The sequence below is a fragment of the Pristiophorus japonicus genome, chromosome 1 (assembly GCF_044704955.1).
Source record: "Pristiophorus japonicus isolate sPriJap1 chromosome 1, sPriJap1.hap1, whole genome shotgun sequence".
In the NCBI taxonomy this organism is placed as follows: Eukaryota; Metazoa; Chordata; class Chondrichthyes; family Pristiophoridae; genus Pristiophorus; species Pristiophorus japonicus.
The window spans coordinates 176,218,092-176,244,725 of NC_091977.1; the positions used below are offsets into that span (position 1 = coordinate 176,218,092).

Sequence of the window (26,634 nt, forward strand, 5' to 3'; positions counted from 1 at the left end):
CCTTCCCTCCCCCCACCTCCGGTGCTCCGATACTTCCTTCCCTCCCCCCACCTCCGGTGCTCCGATACTTCCTTCCCTCCCCCCACCTCCGGTGCTCCGATACTTCCTTCCCTCCTCCCACCTCCGGTGCTCCGATACTTCCTTCCCTCCCCCCACCTCCGGTGCTCCGATACTTCCTTCCCTCCCCCCACCTCCGGTGCTCCGATACTTCCTTCCCTCCCCACCCCCCGCGGTTCTCCAATGCTTCTCTCCACCACCCCCCCGCCCGCCAGTGCGCTGATGCTTCCCCTTCCTCCCCCTCCAATGCTTCCCCTTGCCCCACAGTGCTCTGATGCCCTCACCTGATCCCTGCCTCTCTCCTCTCTGCAGCTTAGTACTGCAGGCCTACCCACCTGCAGTCAGCCAGCCTTTCCATTTGGCTGGCCGCTGGTGGAAAACAGACTTTTGAAAGGCAAATCAGACCTGTTGTGTATCTGTAAAGCATGTACTCCCATGTTCCGCCACCAGGGAGCTCATCCCCTGAAGTCCCAAGGGATCCCAGCATCCCTTGGGAGCACTGTATATAAGCCGGCCCCAAGGCCTGTTCCTCACTCCGGAGTGTCTTATTAAAGACTGAGGTCACTATTACTTTAACCTCTCTGTGTGCAGCCTCATCTGTGTTAGGAACACAATAACTGGCGACGAGAATACGAATCCAATGCAAAGATGCAGCAAACTGTGGGCATGCTGGAGAGGTTCTCGGAGGGTGAGGACTGGGAAGCCTATGTCGAACGGCCAGACCAGTACTTTGTAGCCAATGATCTGGACAGAGAAGGAAGCGCTGCAAAAAGGAGAGCGGTCCTCCTCACAGTCTGCAGGGCACCGATTTACAGCCTCATGAAGAATCTTCTGGCTCCGGTGAAACCCACAGATAAGTCGTATGAGGAGCTGTGTACACTGGTTCGGGAGCATCTTAATCCGAGGGAGAGCGTGCTGATGGCGAGGTATCGGTTCTACACGTGCCAGCGATCTGAAGGTCAGGAAGGGGCGAGCTACGTCGCTGAGCTAAAGCGACTTGCAGCACAATGTGAGTTTGATGGCTACCTGGAGCAAATGCTCAGAGACTTTTCTGTACTGGGCATTGGCCATGAGACCATCCTACGAAAACTTTTGACTGTAGAGACACCGACCCTCAGTAAGGCCATTGTGATAGCACAGGCGTTTATATCCACCAGTGATAACACCAAACAAATCTCTCAGCACACAAGTGCTAGCAATGTTCATAAATTAACTGGAACTGTGTTTGCGAGCAGAAATGTACAGCGCAGAAACCATCAGTCTGCAACTGCCAGCAGGCCTCAGGTGACCCAGATGACTCAGAGTCCGCAACAAAGGATGAATGCAAGGCAATTCACACCTTGTTGGCGCTGTGGAGGCCTCCATTCAGCCTATTCATGCCGCTTCAAAGGGTATGTTTACAAGAGCTATGGAACAATGGGGCACCTCCAACGAGCGAGCAAACAAGCTACAAGCTCTGCAAAACCTGTAACCACCACGTGGCAGAGGAAGATCGGTCCATGGTGGATCAAAGCAATTTTGAGCCTCAGAGAGAGGAGGCAGATGCTGAAGTACACGGGTGCACACATTTCCGACGAAATATCCACCTCTAATGCTAAATGTAAAATTGAATTGTTAACCCATAGCCATGGAACTGGACACTGGCGCTAGCCAATCCATCATGAGTAAAAAGATGTTTGAGAGACTGTGGTGCAACAAGGCATTCAGACCAGCCCTGAGCCCCATCCACATGAAACTGAGAACATACACCAAAGAGCTCATCACTGTCCTGGGCAGCGCCATGGTCAAGGTCACCTACGAGGGCACGATGCACAAACTGCCACTTTGGATTGACCCGGGCGATGGCCCCACATTGCTTGGAAGGAGCTGGCTGGGCAAAATCCGCTGAAACTGGGATGACATCCGAGCGCTATCACATGTCGATGAGGCCTCATGTACCCAAGTTCTTTACAAATTTCCTTCCCATTTTAAGCCAGGCATTGGAAACTTTTCCGGGGTGAAGGTGCGGATCCACTTGGTCCCAGAGGCATGACCCTTTCACCACAAGGCGCGAGCGGTACCTCACATGATGAGGGAGAGAGTGGAAATCGAGCTGGACAGGCTGCAACGCGAGGGCATCATCTCCCCAGTGCAATTCAGCGAGTGGGCCAGCCTGTTTGTTCCAATACTCAAAAGTGATGGCACATTCAGGATTTGCGGTGATTATAAAGTAACTATTAATCGTTTCTCGCTACAGGACATTTACCCGCTACCTAAGGCAGACGACCTATTTGCGACGCTGGCAGGAGGCAAGACGTTCACCAAGCTCGACCTGACTTCGGCCTACATGACGCAGGAGCTGAAGGAGTCTTCAAAGGGCCTCACCTGCATCAACACGTACAAGGGACTGTTCATCCACAACAAATGCCCGTTTGGAATTCGGTCGGCTGCAGCAATCATCCAGAGAAACATGGAGAGCCTACTCAAGTCGGTACCACACACGGTGGTCTTTCAGGACGACATATTGGTCACGGGTCGGGACACGCCGAGCACCTACAAAACCTGGTGGAGGTCCTCCAGCGACTGGATCGAGTAGGGCTGCGGCTGAAGAGGTCAAAATGCATCTTCATGGCAACAGAAGTGGAGTTTTTGGGGAGAAAGATCGTGGCGGACGGCATTCGGCCCACAGACGCCAAGACAGAGGCTATCAGAAATGCGCCTAGGCCACAGAGCGTCACGGAGCTGCGGTTGTTCCTGGGACTCCTCAACTGTATTGGCAACTTCCTATCGGGGTTAAGCACCCTTTTAGAGCCCCTACATGTGTTATTGCGCAAAGGTGAGAACTGGGTATGGGGAAATAAACAGGTAATTCCTTTTGAGAAAGCCAGAAACATTTTATGCTCCAACAAGTTGCTTGTATTATATAACCCGTGTAAAAGACTTGTGCTTGGATGTGACACGTCGTCATACGGAGTCGAGTGTGTATTACAACAAGCTAACGTTGTGGGGAAGTTGCAACCTGTCACCTATGCTTCCAGGAGCTTGTCTAAGGCCGAGAGGGCCTACATCATGATTGAGAAAGAGGCATTAGTGTGTGTGTTCGGGGTAACGAAAATGCATCAGTACCTGTTTGGCCTCAAATTTGCGCTGGAAACCGATCACAAGCCCCTCATATCCCTGTTCGCTGAAAACAAGAGAATAAATACTAATGCCTCAGCCCGCATACAAAGGTGGGCACACTCGCTATCAGCATATAACTATACCATCCGCCATAGGCCTGGCACCGAGAACTGTGCGGATGCTCTCAGTCGGCTACCATTGCCCACCACGGGGGTGGAAATGGCGAAACCTGCAAACTTGTTGATGGTGGTGCAGTCCGCAGACTTGTTGATGGTCATGGAAGCGTTTGAAAATGATAAATCACCTGTTACGGCCCGCCAGATTAGGACTTGGACCAGCCAAGATCCTCTGCTGTCCTAGTAAAAAACTGTGTACTGCATGGGAGCTGGGCCAGCATCCCCATTGAAATGCAAGAACTAATCAAGCCGTTCCAGTGGCGAAAGGACGAGCTGTCCATTCAGGCAGACTGCCTGTTGTGGGGTAACCGCGTAGTGCTACTAAAAAAGGGCAGGAAGACGTTCATCTCGGATCTCCACAGCACACACCCGGATATACTAATGATGAAAGTGATAGCCAGATCCCGGTATCGACTCTTGACTTAAGAGTCCTGTGTACGGCAATGCAGCGCATGTGCTCAGTTGAGCAATGCGCCCAGAGAGGCACCACTAAGTTTGTGGTCCTGGCCCTCCAGACCATGGTCGAGGATCCATGTCGACTATGCGGACCCGTTTCTCGGTAAAAGGTTCCTGGTGGTGGTGGATGCTTTTACAAAATGGATTGAATCTGAAATAATGTCGGGAAGCACCGCCACCGCCACCATTGAAAGCCTGAGGGTCATGTTTGCCACCCACGGCCTGCCTGACATACTGGTCAGTGACAACGGGCCATGTTTCACCAGTGCTGAATTTAAAGAATTCATGACCCGCAATAGGATCAAACATGTCACCTCGGCCCCGTTTAAACCAGCCTCCAATGGGCAGACAGAGCGGGCAGTACAAATAATCAAACAGAGCCTTGACGAGTCACAGAAGGCTCACTCCAAACCTGCCTGTCCTGAGCACTGCTCAGCTACCGCACGAGACCCCACTCGCTCACAGGGGTGCCCCGGCTGAGCTACTCATGAAAAGGACACTTAAAACCAGACTCTCGCTGGTTCACCCCAACCTGCATGATCAGGTAGAGAGCAGGCGGCAGCAACAAAATGTAAATGATGGTCGCGCCACTGTGTCACGGGAAATTGATCTGAATGACCCTGTGTATGTGCTAAACTATGGAATGGTCCCAAGTGGATCGCGTGCATGGTGATAGCTAAAGAAGGGAGTAGGGTGTTTGTACTCAAACTAGACAATGGACAAATTTGCAGAAATTGGACGAAACGAGGCTGCGGTTCACAGACTGCCCTGAACAACCCACAGCAGACAGCACCTTTTTCGAGCCCACAACACATACCCAAAGGATCAACGACACCACGCTGGACCAGGAAATCGAACCCATTAGGCCCAACAGCCCAGCAAGGCCAGGCTCACCTAGCAGCCCTGCAGGGCCAACAACATGCCAGCCCAGCGAGGGCACAGCCAACACACCAGAACAGACATTTGTATCGAGGCGGTCCACCAGGGAAAGAAAGGCTCCCAACCGCCTCACCTTGTAAATCGTTTTCACTTTGACTTTGCGGGGGAGTGATGTTGTGTTTCTGTAAAGCATGCACTCCCATATTCCGCCACCAGGGAGCTCATCCCCTGAAGTCCCAAGGGATCCCAGTATCCCTTGGGAGCACTGTATATAAGCTGGCCCCGAAGGCCTTTTCCTCACTCTGGAGTGTCTTATTAAAGACTGAGGTCACTGTTACTTTAACCTCCCTGTGTGCAGCCTCATCTGTGTTAGGAACACAATAAGACCTATCGTTAAATTCGGCAGGGCCTGCGGGAATCCCGTTCTCCAGGGTTTGCCAAACACTTCCTTGCCCCCTCCGCCCCCCACCTCCGGATTAGAATCCTATGCCTCTGAAATACTCCCATCTGGGTTCAATCGACTTTAAGCAAGCCAAGTGTTAATAGGAGGGGAATTTAAACTAAAATAACCGGTAAAAGAAAATTCAGACAGTCCAATACTGGGGGAACTGATGTCTTTGGGTACATATACAAGATTAAATATTGAGTTGGAAAGGAAAGTGGTTGATGACAAAGATTCCTTCATATCAATAACCACAGACTTTTGTACTTGTACCTATCTACACTCTAATCTTCTTACTGTGAGTGTGCAGATAGTGTTGGTCGGTAATAGTGGCAGAAACACAGCAGCTATTGTGATGTCTCAACAGTGGCTACATTGTAAATGCGTCGCTGTAGGAAAAATTAATCAAGCAAATTGTCTACCCTGGCAATACAAGGTCATGTGACTCATACCAGCTGATTATGGAGTTGTAAATGTTGATAGCAAAGTTAGTGGACCAATGAGAATCTTGTCTATTATAAAGTAAAAGCTTTTACAGTCAATTTCATTATTATAAAGTCACAGCAACTAGGTGGGAGAATTCAAGGCTAGGAATTTCTTCGGAGTTGCTCCTGCTCCATTTCCGCAACTTTGCTGGAACTGCATTAGAAGCCCCAGTTACATTTTTCGGGTGAAGTTACGGCAGTGAAGTGAGAGCAGATCCAAAGAAATTCCCAGCCTAAGTGTTAAGGGAAATATTTTCGGTTTAAATGCTTCTCAGCTCTCGTTAAGTTATAAATATTGCTTCCAAAGACCTAGTTTACAGGAGAAATTGATGTTTAATGTAATTGTAGCAGCTTTACAGACTTGCAACCTTGCCACAGAACCACTCAGTACATATCAACTATCAGCTGCTGCGTTAAACATTTAAATTCTCCTCCAAGTTCAGACTTAGAAATAATACATTTCTGCATAAACGTTCCCAATTATTTATAACTTCAGTAGAAGATCCGTGGAAACCCTGCATGAATGGCATTTACACTGTTTTTCCACTGTTTCTGCAAATTTTTTATCAAAGTTACTGCTGACAATACACAGAACCCCCAAGGAAATGTAACCACTTTATATTGTAGGAATTTTAAATAAGTTTAGCAGCCTTGTTACTGACTTGGTCTGTCCTCGATGCACTGCCGCCCAATTATGTGGCCATATCTCCCACCACACCCTATTCAAATTCCTTCATCCTGGCATCCATCCTGTCCATTGCATCAAAACCGCATGTGTCAAAATCGCCAAGACCACCTTGTATGACCATGGTGCTTTCTCCCTCCTCACCCCTCTCTGTGGCCTTCAATGCAGTCAACTGTTCCATCCTCTTCTGCCACACTGTGGTGGCAACAGAAATTTGGAGCAGCAACTTAATAAGCCAGCTTCACAATTTGCCCTGCCAACTGCTCCGTTGATGATGTGCCATTCTGCCAATGGCAATCAATTTCTGTTAGATACAGCATTGCAAGACTCACTTATGACTTCTTGTAGCATAAAATTACTGTTGGCCATCGACTTGGCAGAACTGGCAGGATTTGTAGGGGATCCACCAGGCATACCATCAGCCCCACTCCAAAAGTGATGTCACGACAGAGGTAGGAAACCCCTTATCAGAATTTATCAAGGAGGCCAGAAAGGACTGAAACCTAACAGAAACAAGTTCTGCTGCAAAGTGATCTCCCTCAACCTAAATTAAGTTAGGCTGTTGCATTTCCTGGCATTTCTGACCTCAACATTTAAATATCTGCAAATCATCAGCAATGATTTGCTGGAAATAATTTTTCATGTGATAGTTTATTAATTTAGAAGGGAGTAATGTGCACATTCTTTATCCTTTCTCCTTTATTTATCAGTGTTTCTCCTGCTTCCCTAACACATCACTCACCTTTAGTCATAGACTGAACTGCACATTTTCCAATTGTTGTCACCAATATTGTTTCACATCAGTGAACAGAGTGCAAAACATTTTTGAGATTTTTGTCTCTCCTACACAGTAGCAAAGTGCTCATTGTAGCAGCTCCTTCAGGAAAAAGAACAGCTACTCATTACGGAGTCTGAAACCTAAATTTTCTACGAGAGCACAATACCAGTGGATGCACGTGACATGGGACGATTCCTACCCACCTACACAAGCAAGGTCAGTGTGATTTGGGAACGTTCCAGGTATTGGAAACAGGGATTGCGATTTTAACCCAACCTGCCAAACGGGAACAGGGTGGGTGGGCTGTTACAATATCGAGAAGTAACACCACCCTAAAACTTGGGAGCTGACTCTGGTGGCAAACACACCCATTAGAAATAGGTGATTGTCTCATTAATAAATGCAAATCGGGGTCCTATGATGTAATGACGATCCCGATGCAATTTTAATTGAGTGGGACGGACATCCAGACCACTGGTCAACCCGCTGAGTAAAACCTCGTAGAATTGGCTTCGCAAACTGACTGACACCACTATTTGTCCTTTAGGAAAGGAAATCTGCCGTCCTTACCTGGTCTGGCCGATATGTGACTCCAGACACACAGCAATGTGATTCAGTCTTAATTGCCCTTTGAAATGGCCTAGCAAGCCACTCAGTTGTAACAAATCACTACGAAAAAGAATAAAATCGACGGACCACCCAGCACTGACCTCGGCACCGGCTACAGACACGACAGGGGCACACCCAGGCCAGTTGACCCTGCAAAGTCCTCCTCACGAACATCTGGAGATCTGTGCCAAAATTGGGAGAGTTGTCCCACAGACTGGTCAAGCAACAGCTTGACATAGTCATACTCACAGAATCATACCTGTCAGCCAATGTCCCAGACTCCTCCATCACTATCCCTGGATATGTCTTGTCCCACCGGCAGGACAGACCCAGCAGGGGTGGTGGCACGGTGGTATACAGTTGGGAGGGATTGGCCCTGGGAGTCCTCAACATTGACTCCCGGCCCCATGAAGTCTCATGGCTTCAGGTCAAGCATGGGTAAGAAAACCTCCTGCTGATTACCACCTACCTCTCTCCTTTAGCTGAGGAATCAGTATCCCTCCATGTTGAATAACACTTGGAAGAAGCACTGAGAGTAGCAAGGGCACAGAATGTATTCTGGGTGGGGGACTTCAATGTCCATCACCAAGAGTGGTTCAGTAGCACCACTACTGATCGATCTGGCCGAGTCCTGAAGGACATAGCTGCCAGACTGGGCCTGCGGCAGGTAGTGAAAGAACCAATACGAGAAAAACCTACTTGACCTCATCCTCACCAATCTAACTGTCCATGACAGCATTGGTAGATCCCACAATCAATGGATCAGATCAAAGCTCTGCAGTCCTGCCACATTCAGTTGTGAATGGTGGTGGACCATTAAACAACTAATGGGACGGGGCTCAATGAATATCCCCATCCTCAATGTAGGTGGAGCCTAGCACGTGAGTGCAAAACACAAGGCTCAAGCTTTTGCAGCCATCTTCAGCCAGAAGTGTCGAGTGGGTGATCCATATCAGCCTCCTCCTGAGGTCCCCACCATCACAGAAACCAGCCTTTAGCCAATTCAATTCACTTCATGTGATATCAAGAAACAGCTGAGTGCACTGGATACAGCAAAGACTACGGTCCCCGACAAAATCCAGGCTGTCGTGCTGAAGACTTGTGCTCCGTAACTAGCCTCACATGTAGCCAAGCTGTTCCAGTTCAGCTACAACACTGGCATCGATCCAACAATGTGGAAAACTGCCCAGGTATGCCTGTCCGCAAAAAGCAGGACAAATCTAATCCGTCCAATTACCGTCTCATCAGTCTACTCTCAATCATCAGCAAAGTGATGGAAGGTGTTGTCAACAGTACTATCAAGTGGCACTTACTCACCAATGTACAGTTTGGGTTCCACCAGGGCAACTTGGCTCCAGACCTCATTACAGACTTGGTCCAAACACGGTCAAAAGAGCTGAATTCCAGAGGTGAGATGAGAGTGACTGCCCTTGACATTAAGGCAGCATTATGACTGAGTGTAGCATCAAGGAGCCCTAGTAAAACTGAAGTCAATAAGAATCAGAGGGAAAACTCCACTGGTTGGAGTCATACGTAGCACACAGGCAGATGGTTGTGGTTGTTGGAAGTCAATGATCACAGACCCAGGACATCGCTGCAGGAGTTTCTCAGGGCAGTGTCTTAGACCCAACCATCTTCAGATGCTTCATTAATGACCTTCCCTCCATCATAAGGTCAGAAGTGGGGATGTTCGCTGATGACTGCACAGTGTTCAGTTCCATTCGTAACTTCTCAGAAAATGAAGCATTTCATGCCTGCTTGCAGCAAGACTTGGACGACATTCAGACTTGGGCTGATAAGTGGCACGTAACATTCGCGCCACACAAGTGCCAGGCAATGACTATCTCCAACAAGCAAGAGTCTAACCATCACCCCATGATATTCAATGGCATCATCATCATTGAATTCCCCCACCATCAACATCCTGGGGGTCACCATTGACCAGAAACTTAACTGGACCAATGACATAAATACTGTGGCTACAAGAGCAGGTCAGAGGCTGGGTATTCTACAGCGAGTGTCTCACCTCCTGACTCCCCAAAGCCTTTCCATCACCATCTACAAGGCACATATCAGGAGTGTGATGGAATACTCTCCACCTGCCTGGATGAACTCAAGAAGCTCGACACTATCCTGGACAAAGCAGCCTGCTTGATTGACACCCCATCCACCACTTTAAACATTCACTCCCTCTACCGGCACGCCGTGGCTGCAATGTGTACTATCTACAAGATGCAGTGCAGCTACTTGTGAATGCATTTTGGCAGCACCTTCCAAACCCGCGACTTCTACCACCTAGACGGACAAGAGCAGCAGGCACATGGGAACACCATTACCTGCAAGTTCCCCTCCAAGTTACACACATCCTGACTGAGAAATACATCGCTGTTCCTTCATATTCATTGGGTCAAAATCCTGGAAATTGCTCCACAACAGCACTGGGGGAGTACTTTCACCACACGGACTGAAGAGGTTCAAGAAGGCGGCTCACCACCACCTTTTCAAGGGTAATTAGAGTTGGTAATAAATGCTGGTCTTGCCACATCCCATGAATGAATTTTAAAAAATATATAAAGGGGCACTCAGTTGCTGGCACTTAAATCATAGGAACAGGAGTAGGCCATTCAGCCCCTCGAGCCTGTTACGCCATTTGATGAGATCATGGCTGATTTGCAATCTAACTCCATATACCTGCCTTTGGCCCATATCCCTTAGTATCTTTGGTTAACAAAATGCTATCAATCTCGGATTTAAAATGAACAATTGATCTAGCATCTATTGCCTTTTGCGGAAGAGAGTTCCAAACTTCTACCACCCTTTGTGTGGAGAAGTGTTTCCTAATTTCACTCCTGAAAGGTCTGGCTCTAATTTTTAGATGATGCGCCCCAGTCCTAGAAGCCCCAACCAGCGGAAACAGTGGGGCTGAAATTCAACCCCCCGGAAACGGGTCGCACCTACCATTTTTCTTGTTTTGGCTGCCGCAATGGATGCTATTGTGTTCCAAACACAGATGAGACTGCACACAGGGAGGTTAAAGTAACAGTGACCTCAGTCTTTATTAAGACACTCCAGAGTGAGGAACAGGCCTTAGGGGCCGGCTTATATACAGTGCTCCAAAGGGATGCCGGGATCCCTTGGGACTTCAGGGGATGAGCTCCCTGGTGGCGGAATATGGGAGCGCATGCTTTACAGATACATAACATCACTCTCCCCCAAAGTCAAAGTGAAAACTATTTACAAGGTGAGGTGGTCGGGAGCCTTTCTTTCCCTGGTGGACCGCCTCGGTACAAATATCTGTTCTGCTGTGTTGGCTGTGCCCTCGCTGGGCTGGTGTGTTGTTGGCCCTGCAGGGCTGCTGGGTGAGCCTGCCCTTGCTGGGCTGTTGGGCGTGATGGGTTCAATTTCCTGGTCCGGGGTGGTGTCGTTGATCCTTTCGGTGTGTGTTGTGGGCTCGAAAAAGGTGGTGTCTGTTGTGGGTTGTTCAGGGCAGTCTGTGAACTGCAGCCTCGTTTGGTCCAGGTACTTTCTGCAAATTTGTCCATTGTCTAGTTTGACTACAAACACCCTACTCCCTTCTTTAGCTATCACCATGCCTATGATCCACTTGGGACCATGTTCATAGTTTAGCACATACACAGGGTCATTCAGATCAATTTCCCATGACACAGTGCCGCGATCATCGTTTACATTTTGTTGCTGCCGCCTGCTCTCTACCTGATCATGCAGGTTGGGGTGAACCAGCGAGAGTCTGGTTTTAAGTGTCCTTTTCATGAGTAGCTCAGCCGGGGCACCCCTGTGAGCGAATGGGGTCTCGTGTGGTAGCTGAGCAGTACTCGGGACAGACGGGTTTGGAGTAAGCCTTCTGTGACTCGTTTAAGGCTGTTTGATTGTTTGTACTGCCCGCTCTGTCTGCCCTTTGGAGGCTGGTTTAAACGGGGCCGAGGTGACATGTTTGATCCCATTGCGGGTCATGAATTCTTCAATTTCAGCACTGGTGAAACATGGCCCGTTGTCACTGACCAGTATGTCAGGCAGGCCGTGGGTGGCAAACATGGCCCTCAGGCTTTCAATGGTGGCAGTGGCAGTGCTTCCCGACATTATTTCACATTCAGTCCATTTTGAAAAAGCATCCACCACCACCAGGAACCTTTTACCGAGAAACGGGCCCACATAGTCGACATGGATCCTCGATCATGGTCTGGAGGGCCAGGACCACAAACTTAGTGGTGTCTCTCTGGGCGCGTTGCTCAACTGAGCACATACACTGCATTGCCGTACACAGGACTCCAAGTCAGAGTCGATACCGGGCCACCACACGTGGGATCTTACTATCGCTTTCATCATTACTATACCCGGGTGTGTGCTGTGGAGATCCGAGATGAACATCTCCCTGCCCTTTTTGGGTAGCACTACGCGGTTACCCCACAACAAGCAGTCTACCTGAATGGACAGCTCGTTCTTTCGCTGCTGGAACGCCTTGATTGGCTCTTGCATTTCAACGGGGATGCTGGCCCAGCTCCCATGCAGTACATAGTTTTTTACTAGGGACAGCAGAGGATCTTGGCTGGTCCAAGTCCTAATCTGGCGGGCCGTGACAGGTGATTTATCATTTTCAAACGCTTCCATGACCATAAACAAGTCTGCGGGCTGCGCCACCATCAACAAGTTTGCACGCTGCGCCATTTCCACCTCCGCACAGAGAGTATCTGCACAGTTCTCGGTGCCTGGCCTGTGGCGGATGGTATAATTATACGCTGATAGCGTGAGTGCCCACCTTTGTATGCAGGCTGAGGCATTGGTATTTATCCTCTTGTTTTCAGCGAACAGGGATGTGAGGGACTTGTGATCGGTTTCCAGCGCAAATTTGAGGCCAAACAGGTACTGATGCATTTTCGTTACCCCGAACACACACGCTAATGCCTCTTTCTCAATCATGATGTAGGCCCTCTCGGCCTTAGACAAGCTCCTGGAAGCATAGGTGACAGGTTGCAACTTCCCCGCAACGTTAGCTTGTTGTAATACACACCCGACTCCGTACGACGACGCATCACATGCTAACACAAGTCGTTTACACGGGCTATACAATACAAGCAGCTTGTTGGAGCATAAAATGTTTCTGGCTTTGTTAAAATCACTTACTTGGTTTTATCCCCATACCCAATTCTCACCTTTGCGCAATAACATATGTAGGGGCTCTAAGAGGGTGTTTAACCCCAGTAGGAAGTTACCAAGATAGTTGAGGCGTCCCAGGAACAACCGCAGCTTCATGACCTTCTGCAGTCTGGGCGCGTTCCTGATAGCCTCTGTCTTGGCGTCTGTGGGCCGAATGCCGTCCGCCGCGATCTTTCTCTCGAAAAACTCCACTTCTGTTGCCATGAAGACGCATTTCGACCTCTTCAGCCGCAGCCCTACGCGTTCCAGTCGCTGGAGGACCTCCTCCAGGTTTTGTCGGTGTTCGACGGTGTCCCGACCAGTGACCAATATGACGTCCTGAAAAACCACCGTGCATGGTACAGACTTGAGTAGGCTCTCCATGTTTCTCTGGAAGATTGCTCAGCCAACCGAATTCCAAATGGGCATCTGTTGTAGATGAACAGTCCCTTGTTCGTGTTGATGCAGGTGAGGCCCTTCGAAGACTCCTCCAGTTCCTGTGTCATGTAGGCCGAAGTCAGGTCGAGCTTGGTGAATGTCTAGCCCCCTGTCAGTGTCGCAAATAGGTCGTCTGCCTTAGGTAGCGGGTATTGGTCCTGCAGCGAGAAACGATTAATAGTTACTTTATAATCACCGCAAATCCTGACCGTGCCATCACTTTTGAGTACTGGAACAATCGGGCTGGCCCACTCGCTGAATTCCACTGGGGAGATGATGATGCCCTTGCGTTGCAGCCTGTCCAGCTCAATTTCCACTCTCTCCCTCATCATGTAAGGTACCGCTCGCGCCTTGTGGTGAATGGGTCGTGCCTCTGGGACCAAGTGGATCCGCACCTTCACCCCGGAAAAGTTTCCAATGCCTGGCTCAATAAAGGAAGGAAATTTGTTAAGAACCTGGGTACATGAGGCCTCATCGACATGTGATAGCGCTCGGATGTCATCCCAGTTCCAGCAGATTTTGCCCAACCAGCTCCTTCCAAGCAGTGTGGGGCCATCGCCCGGGACAATCTAGAGTGGCAGTTCGTGCATCGTGCCCTCATAGGTGACCTTGTCCATGGCGCTGCCCAGGACAGTGATGAGCTCTTTGGTGTACATTCTCAGTTTCATGTGGATAGGGCTCAGGGCTGGTCTGAGTGCCTTGTTGCACCACAGTCTCTCAAACATCTTTTTATTCATGATGGATTGGCTAGCGCCAGTGTCCAGTTCCATGGCTAAGGGTAAGCCATTCAATTTTACATTTAGAATTATAGGTGGACATTTCATCAAAAATGTGTGCACCCCGTGTACTTCAGCATCTGCCTCCTCTCTCTGAGGCTCGAAATTGCTTTGATCCACCGTGGACCGACCTTCCTCTGCCACGTGGTGGTTAGCAGGTTTTGCAGAGCTTGCAGCTCGTTTGCAAGCTCGTTGGAGGTGCCCCATTGTTCCACAGCTCTTGCAAATATACCCTTTGAAGCAGCATGAATAGGCTGAATGGAAGCCTCCACAACGCCAACAAAGTGTGAACTGCCTTGCATTCATCCTGTGTTGCGGACTTGGAGTCATCTGGGTCACCTGAAGCCTGCTGGCAGTTGCAGACTCGTGAGTTCTGCCCTGTACATTTCTGCTCACAAACACAGTTCCAGTTAATTTATGAACATTGCTAGCACTTGTGTGCTGAGAAATTTGTTTGGTGTTATCACTGGTGGACATAAACGCCTGTGCTATCGCAATGGCCTTACTGAGGGTCGGTATCTCTACAGTCTAAAGTTTTTGTAGGATGGTCTCGTGGCCAATGCCAAGTACAAAACGTCTCTGAGCATCTGCTCCAGGTAGCCATCAAACTCACATTGTCCTGCAAGTCGCCTTAGCTCGGTGACGTAGCTCGCCACTTTCTGACCTTCAGATCGCTGGCACGTGTAGAACCGATACCGCGCCATCAGCTGCTCTCCCTCGGGTTAAGATGCTCCCGAACCAGTGTACACAGCTCCTAATATGACTTATCTGTGGGTTTCACCGGAGCCAAAAGATTCTTCATGAGGCTGTAGGTCGGTGCCCCGCAGACCGTGAGGAGAACCGCTCTCCTTTTTGCAGCGCTTCCTTCTCCGTCCAACTCGTTGGCTACAAAATACTGGTCTAGCTGTTCGACATAGGCTTCCCAGTCTTCACCCTCCGAGAACTTCTCCAGGATGCCCACAGTTTACTGCATCTTTGCGTTGGATTCGTATACTCGTCGCCAGTTATAGTGTTCCTAACATAGATGAGACTGCACACAGAGAGGTTAAAGTAACAGTGACCTCAGTCTTTATTGAGACACTCCAGAGTGAGGAACAGGCCTTAGGGGCCGGCTTATATACAGTGCTCCCAAGGAATATTGGGATCCCTTGGGACTTCAGGGGATGTGCTCCCTGGCGGCGGAATATGGGAGTGCATGCTTTACAGATACACAACAGATGCGATGGCCCAACTTGCGAAATTCAGCTATTTGTCAGTTTTTTTCGAGCGGAGCGGAAGTCCGTCATAATGGGGGTGGAAGTCGAGGCGGGACAGACTCTCCATTGCTGTCAGTCATCAGCATCGGGCTGGTGACGTCATCACGCTGGCACGTCAACACGTCTCGCCCTTCAGTTAAAGGGGGAAGCCGCTGCAAGTTCTGAAGCTTTTTAAGTCCACTGAGTTACTAGGGAGGATTTCGGCCGGGCCAGGCTGCCTATTGGCGGCCCGGCTGATCGCGGGAGCATAATTGCTGGCAATCGGCCGACAAAAAAAAATAAGATGGCGGCTGCAGCAGTGCGCCCTCCCCTTTAATGGAGGCCACGCTGCCGTTTTGCACACACAGAAAAAACTGTCAGGGGCACCGAGTGGTGGCCGGAAGATTTTCTAAGGTGAATTTTGGTTGCAGGGTAGGACATCGGCGGTGCGCACTTTGATGACGCAGTACGGAGGGTTCAGTAACAGTGGAATGGAAGTAGGGACCCCCAGAAAAAACAACTAGGAGAATTTCATGAGCGGCGGCCATTTGACGACAAATCAGCGGCCATTCGACACCGCCGCTTGGCCGCCACTTTACGGCTGTAACAGGCCTTTTCGGGAGGCTGAATTTCGGCCCCAGTTTATCTCTATTTATCCTATCAGTTGCTCTTAATATCCTGAAAGCCTTGATCAGATCACCCCTTAACCTTCTAAATTCCAGGGAATACAGCCCTCATTTGTCTAATCTTGCCTCGTAACTTAAAAAATCATGGGGAACTTTGTGCGATTGTGCTTAGCAAATTTCCAAGGGATTGCTGAGCTTGGAGATTGCTTGTTTCTGATTTTTTCTTTTTTGCCATGACACCCTCACTGCTTGTCATGGATGCCATTTTTGCTTCTTTGCCTTGGACAAAGGAACATTTGGACGAGGAGCAGCAGCAACAACAAGCTCAACAAGCCGCAGGTGGGCCTGTTGGAACACTGTCGGTGAGGTGGGTTGCTCATAGAAGGACTTACCCAGCACACAGAGTCTATAGGCCACAAGTCAGTTTCCTGGATATCTGTGAGGAGCACTGCATCAGGAGATTGCGCTCCACCAAGCAGGCTGTTGCTGATCTATTCATGCAGGACCTCCTTCTTGCCTGCTGGACCAGGAAACCATGCTTTGCCAGTGATTTTGAAAGTCACCACCGCCCTGAAGTTCTTCACCTCAGGTTCCTTCCTGGCTGCTACAGGGGACATCATCCACACTTCCTTCTCTGCAGTACACAACAGCATCAAGTAGGTCACCATTTTTCCTAGAGCCAACCAAGACATTACCTTCCTTGTGACTGCCAACTAGCCAGAATGAGAGAGCTTTGAGATTTGCAGCAGTGGCTGGCTTTCTACATGTCCAGGGCATAATAGACTATACTCATGTAGATATTAAGGCATCAGAAGATGGGTTAGAAAGCTTTAGTGACTACCAAGGACATTCATTCCATAAATGTACAACTGGTGTGTGCTCCCTGCAGATGAATAATGAAAGTCTGTGCCAGTTTTGCACATAACCATCACACAGCATAGCACTGGCCACATCAGAATATTAGATCGGTGAATTTCCTTGGGGATTCTCCCACTGCACCATTGTAACTTCGGTGGAAATACTGTTAATGTATATTTTAAATGGGCCTACCACCTGACTCGAAGCTACTCTTACCACCCAGCAGTAGGCCCGGGAAATCATTGCCATGGCCAGAGTTTCTGTGGCAATGGGGCAATAGTTCGTTACCCACCATTTTTGGAGCAGTATATGTATGTGTCCTCTGCCCAGGAGGGTTCTAGAGAACATTGCATCTGTGACTTGGGTGATGCACTCATACATAACTGTGTGGTTTATATTACAGACTGGTGTCTTGAAATGATAAGAGGGAACTTCCCAGTGAGAAACATATTGTGCCTATTTGGAAGGCCAGGGGATTAGCAACCCTGGATGTCAGTTTTATAGGGCAAGAGGGAGTAAGGTGGAAGAAGGCTCGTGTGGAGAATAAACACGAGGATGGACCAGTTGGGCCGAATGGCCTGCTTCTGTGCTGCAAACTCGATGTAATTCTATGTATACTGGTGTGGATTGAGGCGGCAATGATGGGAACTGGGACTGGTGGTGTTACCACATCATTTATATTTGCTTACTCAAAAAATGGCATGATGGGAGTTCCTTAATTTTTATCCCTCAGTCAGCAACACAAAAAAAAATTATCTGGTCATTATCACATTGCTGTTTGTGAGAGCTTGCTGTGCGCACATTTCCTGCCACGTTTCCTACATTGCAACAGTGACTTCACTTCAAAAAGTACTTAATTGACTGTAAAGCACTTTGGGACATCCAGTGGTCATGAAAGGCTCTATATCAATGTAAGTCTTTTTTCTTTAAAATGAAGGCATCATGGCAGCTGCCGGGAAGCAAGCTTCTGCCATCTAACAGAAATGATAGTGGAAAATCAGGCAGGCACTAAACTGGGCTGGGATCTGACATTATTGGCACCATTATCCATCCAATAACCACTCCCAAATTGTTTGAAACATGATCGGAAATCTAGGTTTGAATGATCAGGTGAGGTTAGGATTTATATACTTATCGCCAGTATGGAAATTTGCCCCTTGATGGACTTAAATTTGTTTTACGTTGAAATATATGCTACTCAGGGGCTATATATAATGTACTAGAGACAAACACTGTTATTGTGAATTAGAAAATGATTTTTTATATGGGTAATATTCTTGAAGTTGGAGCTCTTGTACTGACTATAGCAGACATTTAAACCAGAACCAGAGAAACTATTTATAATAAAAACAGAAAATGCTGGAAATATTCAGCAGGTCAGGGACCATCTATGGAGAGAAAAACAAAGTTAACGTTTCAAACTGATGACCTTTTGTCAGGTCTACAGTTACACCATTTCAAATAGTAACACCTGAAACAAACCCAAAGAAATGAATAATTAAACACTGTTGGCTTTTCACCCTTATAGTCTTTGAAGGGAAACTCTTTCTACACAGGCCAATTATCAGCAATCTCATACAATGTGATCATGTGTTCTCCAAATTAATTTTCATTTTCACACACCTGAAATGCAAATAAATGCAGCTGACAAGAAGGCTTCATTGTAGGAGGAAAGGCTGTCTGTTTGGGCAGAGGCTGTGTAGATGGACATGTGTGAGCAGGCACATTCCACATAGTCACTGGTATCTTCAACCACTCGACAGAATTGATTGCCTGAAAGCCAGCTATTAAAAATAAACACAGTAAAGGACTCTTGGAGGAAGACATTAGCATTTCAAATGTTAAATTAAAAAAATTAATCAAATGACTCATAATTTCTTCCCAGTGGTGTCACTTGCATGACACACATCTTCTAGCTTGTAGGGCGTGACAGTATTGGCAGTGGATTTTACTCTGACTGTGGCCATGCCTAAATGAAATGGGGTTTTATTCTTTGAGGGAGAGCATACACTCCACATTGAGCAAAAAATAAATTCTATCCACGTACATTTCCCAGTAACTTGGTTTAGAGATGGATTGTTATGGGATAATTATAACTGAATCTGACCGAAGGGAAACTGACCGTTGAAGGTATTTTAAAGTAAAAGCAGGCAACTGATCTGATCGAGTCAGTTTCCCACTGGGTGCATAAGATTAAAGTTACCCTCTCACAGTCAATAACCAAAAAAAAAGACACTTACACAGCTGAGTGTGCTTACCAGGAAAGTGCACATACAAAGCGCAAGATTTTCTATTCATAATACCCTGAAATGAGCTTCCAACACATATCCGCGCCATAACTATTTCCTATTTCTGCGCCATAACTATTTCCTATTTCCACCCCCGTAACATCTCCAGTCTCTACCCCTGCCTCAGATCATCTGCTGCTGAAACCCTCATCCATGCCTTGGTTACCTCTAGACTTGACTATTCCAATGCACTCCTGACTGGCCTCCCACATTCTATCCTACGTAAACTTGAGGTCATCCAAAACTTGGGTGCCTGTGTCCTAACTCGCACCAAGTCTATTTTGTATCAGTCTTTAAGGTAGAGGACACTACAATATTCCAACAGTGGATAGTCAAGGGGCTATAAGAGGGGAGCAACTTAACACAATCACAATCACTAAGGAGGTGGTACTCAGTAAGATAATGGGACAAAAGGCGGATAAATCCCTTGGACCTGATGGCTTGCATCCTAGGGTCTTAAGAGAAGTAGCGGCAGGGATTGTGGATGCGTTGGTTGTAATTTACCAAAATTCCCTGGATTCTGGGGAGATCCCAGCAGATTGGAAAACTGCAAATGTAATGCCCCTATTTAAAAAAGGAGGCAGATAAAAAGCAGGAAACTATAGACCAGTTAGGCTAACATCTGTGGTTGGGAAGATGTTGGAGTCCATTCTTAAAGAAGCAGTAGCAGGACATTTGGAAAAGCAAAATTCGGTCAGGCACAGTCAGCATGGATTTATGAAGGGGAAGTCATGTTTGACAAATTTGTTAGAATTCTTCGAGGATGTAACGGACAGGGTGGATAAAGGGAAACCAGTGGATGTGGTATATTTGGACTTCCAGAAGGAATTTGACAAGGTGCCACATAAAAGGTTACTGCACAAGATAAAAGTTCACGGGGTTGGGGGTAATATATTAGCATGGATAGAGGATTGGCTAATGAACAGAAAACAGAGGGTCAGGACAAATGGTTCATTCTCGAGTTGGCAATCAGTAACTAGTGGGGTGCCACAAAAATCAGTGCTGGGATCCCATTTATATTAATGACTTGGAGGAAGGGACCGAGTGTAACGTAGCCAAGTTTGCTGATGATACAAAGATGGGAGGAAAAGCAATGTGTGAGGAGGATGCAAAAAATCTGCAAAAGGACATAGACAGGCTAAGTGAGTGGGCAAAAATTTGGCAGATGGAGTATAATGTTGGAAAGTGTGAGGTCATTCACTTTGACAGAAAAAAATCACAAAGAGCAACTTATTATTTAAATGGAGAAAAATTGCAAAGTGCTGTAGTACAGTGGGACCTGGGGATACTTGTGCATGAAACACAAAAGGTTAGTATGCAGGTACAGCAAGTGATCAGGAAGGCCAATGGAATCTTGTCCTTTATTGCAAAGGGGATGGAGTATAAAAGCAGGGAAGTCTTGCTACAGTTATACAGGGTATTGGTTAGGCCATACCTGGAATACTGCGTGCAGTTTTGGTTTCCATATTTACGAAAGGATATACTTGCTTTGGAGGCAGTTCAGAGAAGGTTCACAAGGTTGATTATGGAGATGAGGAGGTTGACTTATGAGGAAATGTTGAGTAGGTTGGGCCTCTACTCATTGGAATTCAGAAGAATGAGAGGTGATCTTATTGAAATGTATAAGATTATGAGGGGGCTTGACAAGGTGGATGCAGAGAGGATGTTTCCACTGATGGGGGAGACTAGAACTACAGGGCAATCTTAGAATAAGGGGCCGCCCATTTAAAACTGAAATGAGGAGAAATTTCTTCTCTCAGAGGGTTGTAAATCTGTGGAATTCACTGCCTCAGAGAGCTGTGGAAGCTGGGATATTGAATGAATTTAAGACAGAAATAGACAGTTTCTTAAACGATAAGGGAATAAGGGGTTATGGGGAGCGGGCAGGGAAGTGGACCCGAGTCCATGATCGGATCGGCCATGATCGTGTTAAATGGCGGAGCAGCTCGAGGGGCTGTGTGACCTACTCCTGCTCCTATTTCTTATGTTCTTATGTAAGTCCTGTTCACCCAGCACCCCTGTGCTCGCTGACCGACATTGACTCCCAGTTACGCAACGCCTTGATTTTAAAATTCTCATCTTTGTTTTTAAATCCCTCCTCATTTTCAAACCCCTCCATGGCCTCACCCCTGCCCATTTTTGTAATCCCCTCCAGCACCACAACTTGTAGCCACCCCCATCTCCAAGATATCTACACTCCTCCAATTCTGGCCTCTTGAGAATCCCTGATTTTAAATCGCTGAACCAATGGTAGTCGTGTCTTCAGCTGCTTAGGCCCTAAGCTCTGGAATTCCCTCCCTAAATCTCCACCTCTCTTCCTTCCTTTTAAGACGTTCCTTAAAACCTACCTCTTTGACCAAGCTTTCGGTCATCTGCCCTAATATCTCCTTATGTGGCTCGATGTCAAATTTTGTTTTGTAATACTCCTGTGAGCGCACTGGGACATTTTATTACATTAAAGGCGCTATATAAATACAAATTGTTGTTGTGTTCATTAAAATTAATGGATGGAAAATCTTGGGCTGTGTGCAAAATGTTTTCCCAGTATGTACTCCTGGTGTGCAAAGCTCTGCACCGTCAGTAAGCAATCAGAAAATAACTGGAATAACAAATAGGCTCAAACCCATGTCATTCTGTTTGAGCACAAAGTGCGCTTACTGGGGTCAATTTTGACTTTTGGGAGGCAGACTGGCAGAACGCGCTGACCAGTTACCTGTTCTGGTGGCAAAGAGGCACCTGTGATTTTGAGGCCCTGGTCTCATTTGAAGTTTGGCAGATGAGCTGCGGACAACAAACAGGCGCGCCGCTCTTCGGCCTCATAACTGTTGGCTTCCGCGAGGCCGGCAGGGACCCGCAGATAGGTTCTTGGTGAGAGAAGGGTCGCGAGGCAGAGGAGGGGCAAGGCTTGGCCAGCAGTAGTCCGTGATATTTTTGTGAAGCCAAGAGGAGCTCCCAGCTCCACAAAAAAACTATCAGTACACATGCATGGAGCATTCATGTTGCAAGCTCCGCTCATATGTCCCTTAAAATTACAATTGTGGTTCTAACTACATCATTAGTGGCTAAAGTAAATGTTGGTCGCTTAGAGGATGGGGAACATGGAGACGGCAGAAACTTTGAACAAATATTTTGTATCAGTCTTTACAGTAGAGGACACTAACAATATTCCAACAGTGGATACTCTACGGGCTATAGCGGGTGGAGGAACTTAACACATTCACAATCACTAAGGTACTCAGGAAGATAATGGAACTAAAGGCAGATAAATCCCCTGGACCTGATGGCTTGCATCCCAGGGTCTTAAGAGAAGTAGCTACAGGGATTGTGAATGCACTGGTTGTAATTTACCAAAATTCCCTGGATTCTGAGGAGTTCCCAGCAGATTGGAAAACTGCAAATGTAATGTCTCTATTTAAAAAAGGAGGCAGACAAAAAGCAGGAAACTATAGACCAGTTAGCCTAACATCTGTGGTTGGGAAAATGTTGGAGTTCATTATTAAAGAAGCAGTAGCAGGACATTTAGAAAATAAAAATTTGGTCAGGCAGAGTCAGCATGGATTTATGAAGGGGAAGTCATAGGAACATAAGAACATAAAAAATAGGAACAGGGTAGGCCATACGGCCCCTTGAGCCTGCTCCGCCATTCAATAAGATCATGGCTGATCTGATCATGGACTTAGCTCCACTTCCCCGCGGGCTCCCCATAACCCCTTATTCCCTTATCATTTAAGAAACTGTCTATTTCTGTCTTAAATTTATTCAATGTCCCAGCTTCCACAGCACTCTGGGGCAGCGAATTCCACAGATTTACAACCTTCAGAGAAGAAATTTCTTCTCATCTCTGTTTTAAATGGGCGGCCCCTTATTCTAAGATCGTGTCCTCTAGTTCTAGTCTCCCCCATCAGTGGAAACATCCTCTCTGCATCCACCTTGTCAAGCCCCCTCAAAATCTTATACATTTCGATAAGATCACCTCACATTCTTCTGAATTCCAATGAGTAGAGGCCCAACCTACTCAACCTTTCCTCATAAGTCAAAACTCTCATCCCCAGAATCAACCTAGTGAATCTTCTCTGAACTGCTTCCAAAGCAAGTATATCCTTTCGTAAATATGGAAACCAAAACTGCACGCAGTATTCCAGGTGTGGCCTCACCAATACCTTGTATAGCTGTAGTAAGACTTCCCTGCTTTTATACTCCATCCTCTTTGCAATAAAGGCCAAGATTCCATTGGCTTTCCTGATCACTTGTGTTTCATGCACATGTACCCCCAGGTCCTGCTGTACTGTAGCACTTTGCAATCTTTCTCCATTTAAATAATAACATATTTGACAAATTTGCTGGAGTTCTTTGAGGATGTAACGAACAGTATGGATAAAGGGGAACCAGTGGATATGGTGTATTTGGACTTCCAGAAGGCATTTGACAAGGTGCCACATAAAAGGTTACTGCACAAGATAAAAGTTCACGGGATTGGGGGTAATATATTAGCATGGATAGAGGATTGGCTAACTAACAGAGTCGGGATAAATGGTTCATTCTCTGGTTGGCAACCAGTAACTAGTGCGGTGCCGCAGGGATCAGTGCTGGGACCCCAACTATTTACAATCTATATTAACAACTTGGAAGAAGGGACTGAGTGTAACGTAGCCAAGTTTGCTAACAATACAAATTTGGGAGGAAAAGCAATGTGTGAGGAGGACACAAAAATCTGCAAAAGGACATAGGCAGGCTAAGTGTGTGGGCAAAAATTTGGCAGATGGAGTATAATGTTGGAAAGTGTGAGGTTATGCACTTTGGCAGAAAAAAATCGAAGAGCAAATTATTATTTAAATGGAGAAAGATTGTAAAGTGCCGCAGTACAGCGGGACCTGGGGGTACTTGTGCATGAAACACAAAAGGATAGTATGCAGGTCCAGCAAGTGATCAGGAAGGCCAATGGAATCTTGGCCTTTATTGCAAAGGGGATGGAGTATAAAAGCAGGGAAGTCTTGTTACAGCTGTACAGGGTATTGGTGAGGCCACACCTGGAATACTGCGTGCAGTTTTGGTTTCCATATTTACAAAAGGATATACTTGCTTTGGAGGCAGTTCAGAGAAAGTTCACGGGGTTGATTCCGGGGATGAGGGTGTTGACTTATGAGGAAAGGTTGAGTAGGTTGGGCCTTTACTCATTCGAATTCAGAAGAATGAGAGGTGATCTTATCGAAACGTATAAGATTATGAGAGGGCTTGACAAGGTGGATGCAGAGAGGATGTTTCCACTGATGAGGGAGACTAGAACTGAGGACACGATAAATAAGAGGCCGTCCATTTAAAACAGCGATGAAGAGAAATTTCTTCTCTCAGAGGGTTATAAATCTGTGGAATTCGCTGCCTCAGAGAGCTGTGGAAGCCGGGACATAGAATAAATTTAAGACAGAAATAGACAGTTTCTTAAACAATAAGGGGATAAGGGCTTATGGAGAACGAGTGGGGAAGTGGAGCTGAGTCCATGATCAGATCAGCCATGATCTTATTGAATGGCGGAGCAGGCTCGAGGGGCCGTATGGCTTACTCCTGCTCCTATTTCTTATGTTCTTATTAGGACCCTGATTTGCTAAGGAAAGAGGCCTATCACTTGTTTCAGGCAAGTGTTCAGCCACCCAGCCTCTGCAAAACTTATAGCAAGCTGATCATTGGAGATTAATCAGGAGGTAAGGCTACCGATCCCATTTTTAGGCCTTTACCGCCCTAATAAAACCAATTTAACCAAATGAAAATCTGAGTGAACTATCATCATCATCATAGGCAGTCCCTCAGAGTCGAGGATGACTTGCTTCCACACTAGAAATGAGTTCTAAGGTGACTGAAGAGTCTAATGTGGGACCTACAGCATCGGTCACAGGTGAGGCCGACAGTGGTTGAAGAAACGGGTGGGTGGGGTGCCTGGGTTGCCACGTGCTCCTGCCGCTGTTTACGCTTGGCTTCAGCTTGCTCTTAGCGAAGAGACTCGAGGTCTTCAGCGCCTTCCCAGATGCTTTTCCTCCACTTTGAGCGGTCTTGGGCCAGGAATTCCCAGGTGTCGGTGGGGATGTTACATTTTTTCAAGGAGGCTTTGAGCGTGTCCTTGAAGCATTTCCTTTGCCACCTGGGGCTTGCTTGCTGTGTCGGAGCTCCGAGTAGAGCGCTCGTTTTGGGAGTCTCGTGTCAGACATGCGGACGATGCGTCCCTTCCAGCGGAGCTGATCGAGCATGGTCAATGCTTCGATGCTGGAGTTATTGCCCTGAGCGAGGACACTGACGTTGGTGCGCCTATCCTGCCAATGGATTTGCAGGATCTTGCGGAGGCAGTGTTGGTGGTACTTCTCAGTGTTTTGAGGTGCCTGCTGTACACAGTCCATGTAAGGCTACCATCGTAGATAGGCAGGGTGAATTTTCTGCTTGTACGCAACTGGCACAAAGGCCAAGATATTTGCAAGGAAGAGGGGAGGGGGCGGGGAAGAAACCCATGGAATTGCCAGAAACTGCCGAATTTAAGGGCAAGACCTCATTGTAATTTTTTTTTTTAAACTATTTTCCCACCCGGCAGCTGGCTAGATTGACAGGGAAAGTCAGCAGTAGAAGGCCGCAGTCGGAGATTATTGGGAACAGTACCTGGCAACCGAGAGACATTTTGGGGCAGAAGTGGAGGGGTCGGAACAACAATCGGGAGGAAAGGGAGACATCGTGGAGCGGGATTGGGGATCGAAATTAAAATCCCCCTCTCCAAGCCTTTTAGGAAATCATATGGCAGCCATTAATTTTGATGGATGGATGGAAAATTCATGAGATGTGCATATGTGATGTCCTGACATCTTGTGATTTTTCCATGCCTCAAAAGGCACTATGCTAGCAGCTGCTAGCAGAATCTTACCCTGAAATGTACAAATCTGGTAGCTGTATGTTTCTAATTATCATCATTTTCACAACAGCACATGTAAAAGTAAATTCACTAATCCCACACTTGCAGTTTGGGGTCGGCTTGACGCTAGCAGGAGCTGGAGACAGGGCCACAAAACAGTGTTGTTGATTCTGCACCCTGCACTTCTTTTGAGCACTGCTCCCTTCTGGGAGTGCATGATTAGTGAAGTGAACCTGTACTCTTTTATTTACTCCAAGAAAAGTGCCTCTTTTCAAATACTCAGAGCATAAAACTAGACATATGCATTTTACACATTATATTACATATGCATTCAGCCAACATAAAATAGCTTCCTTAAACCATTTGGAATATTGGAAAATTATTGAAAAGTTTATTACAGGGATACCATTGATAATTTCACCTCCCACATGTGGGTTATTCAACTCTGCAAAAATCAGAAATAATTATTCATAAGTTAATTATCACAAACACAGGTGTGATTGTTTTTGTCTTCACCACACGAGCAATTATCTGGTTGAATGGATTATCTACCCATTATCAAACCCATCCGATTTGATAAGAGTGCACAAAGCCATTGAGTCCTCATCCCGACCCCTCCAATGCCGATGGCCATTTTTGGTTTCCCCCCCCAACAGACTATCCCAGAAAGTTCAATGAAAGGCTGTGACTCAGCGCAACGGAGTCCGAACCTA

The 26,634-nt window shown here is 47.2% G+C and overlaps 1 protein-coding gene across 3 annotated transcripts in view; it reads right to left on the reverse strand.

Annotated features, from left to right (window-relative positions):
- Positions 1 to 26,634, reverse strand: part of adgrv1 (adhesion G protein-coupled receptor V1) — an 892,784-nt gene that overhangs the window by 307,329 nt on the left and 558,821 nt on the right. For all 3 annotated transcript variants that reach the window (XM_070885047.1, XM_070885038.1, XM_070885028.1), the window contains one exon: positions 18,374 to 18,534. In XM_070885047.1, coding sequence (XP_070741148.1) covers positions 18,374 to 18,534 — 161 coding nt within the window. The remainder of the gene's footprint in view (positions 1 to 18,373; positions 18,535 to 26,634) is intronic.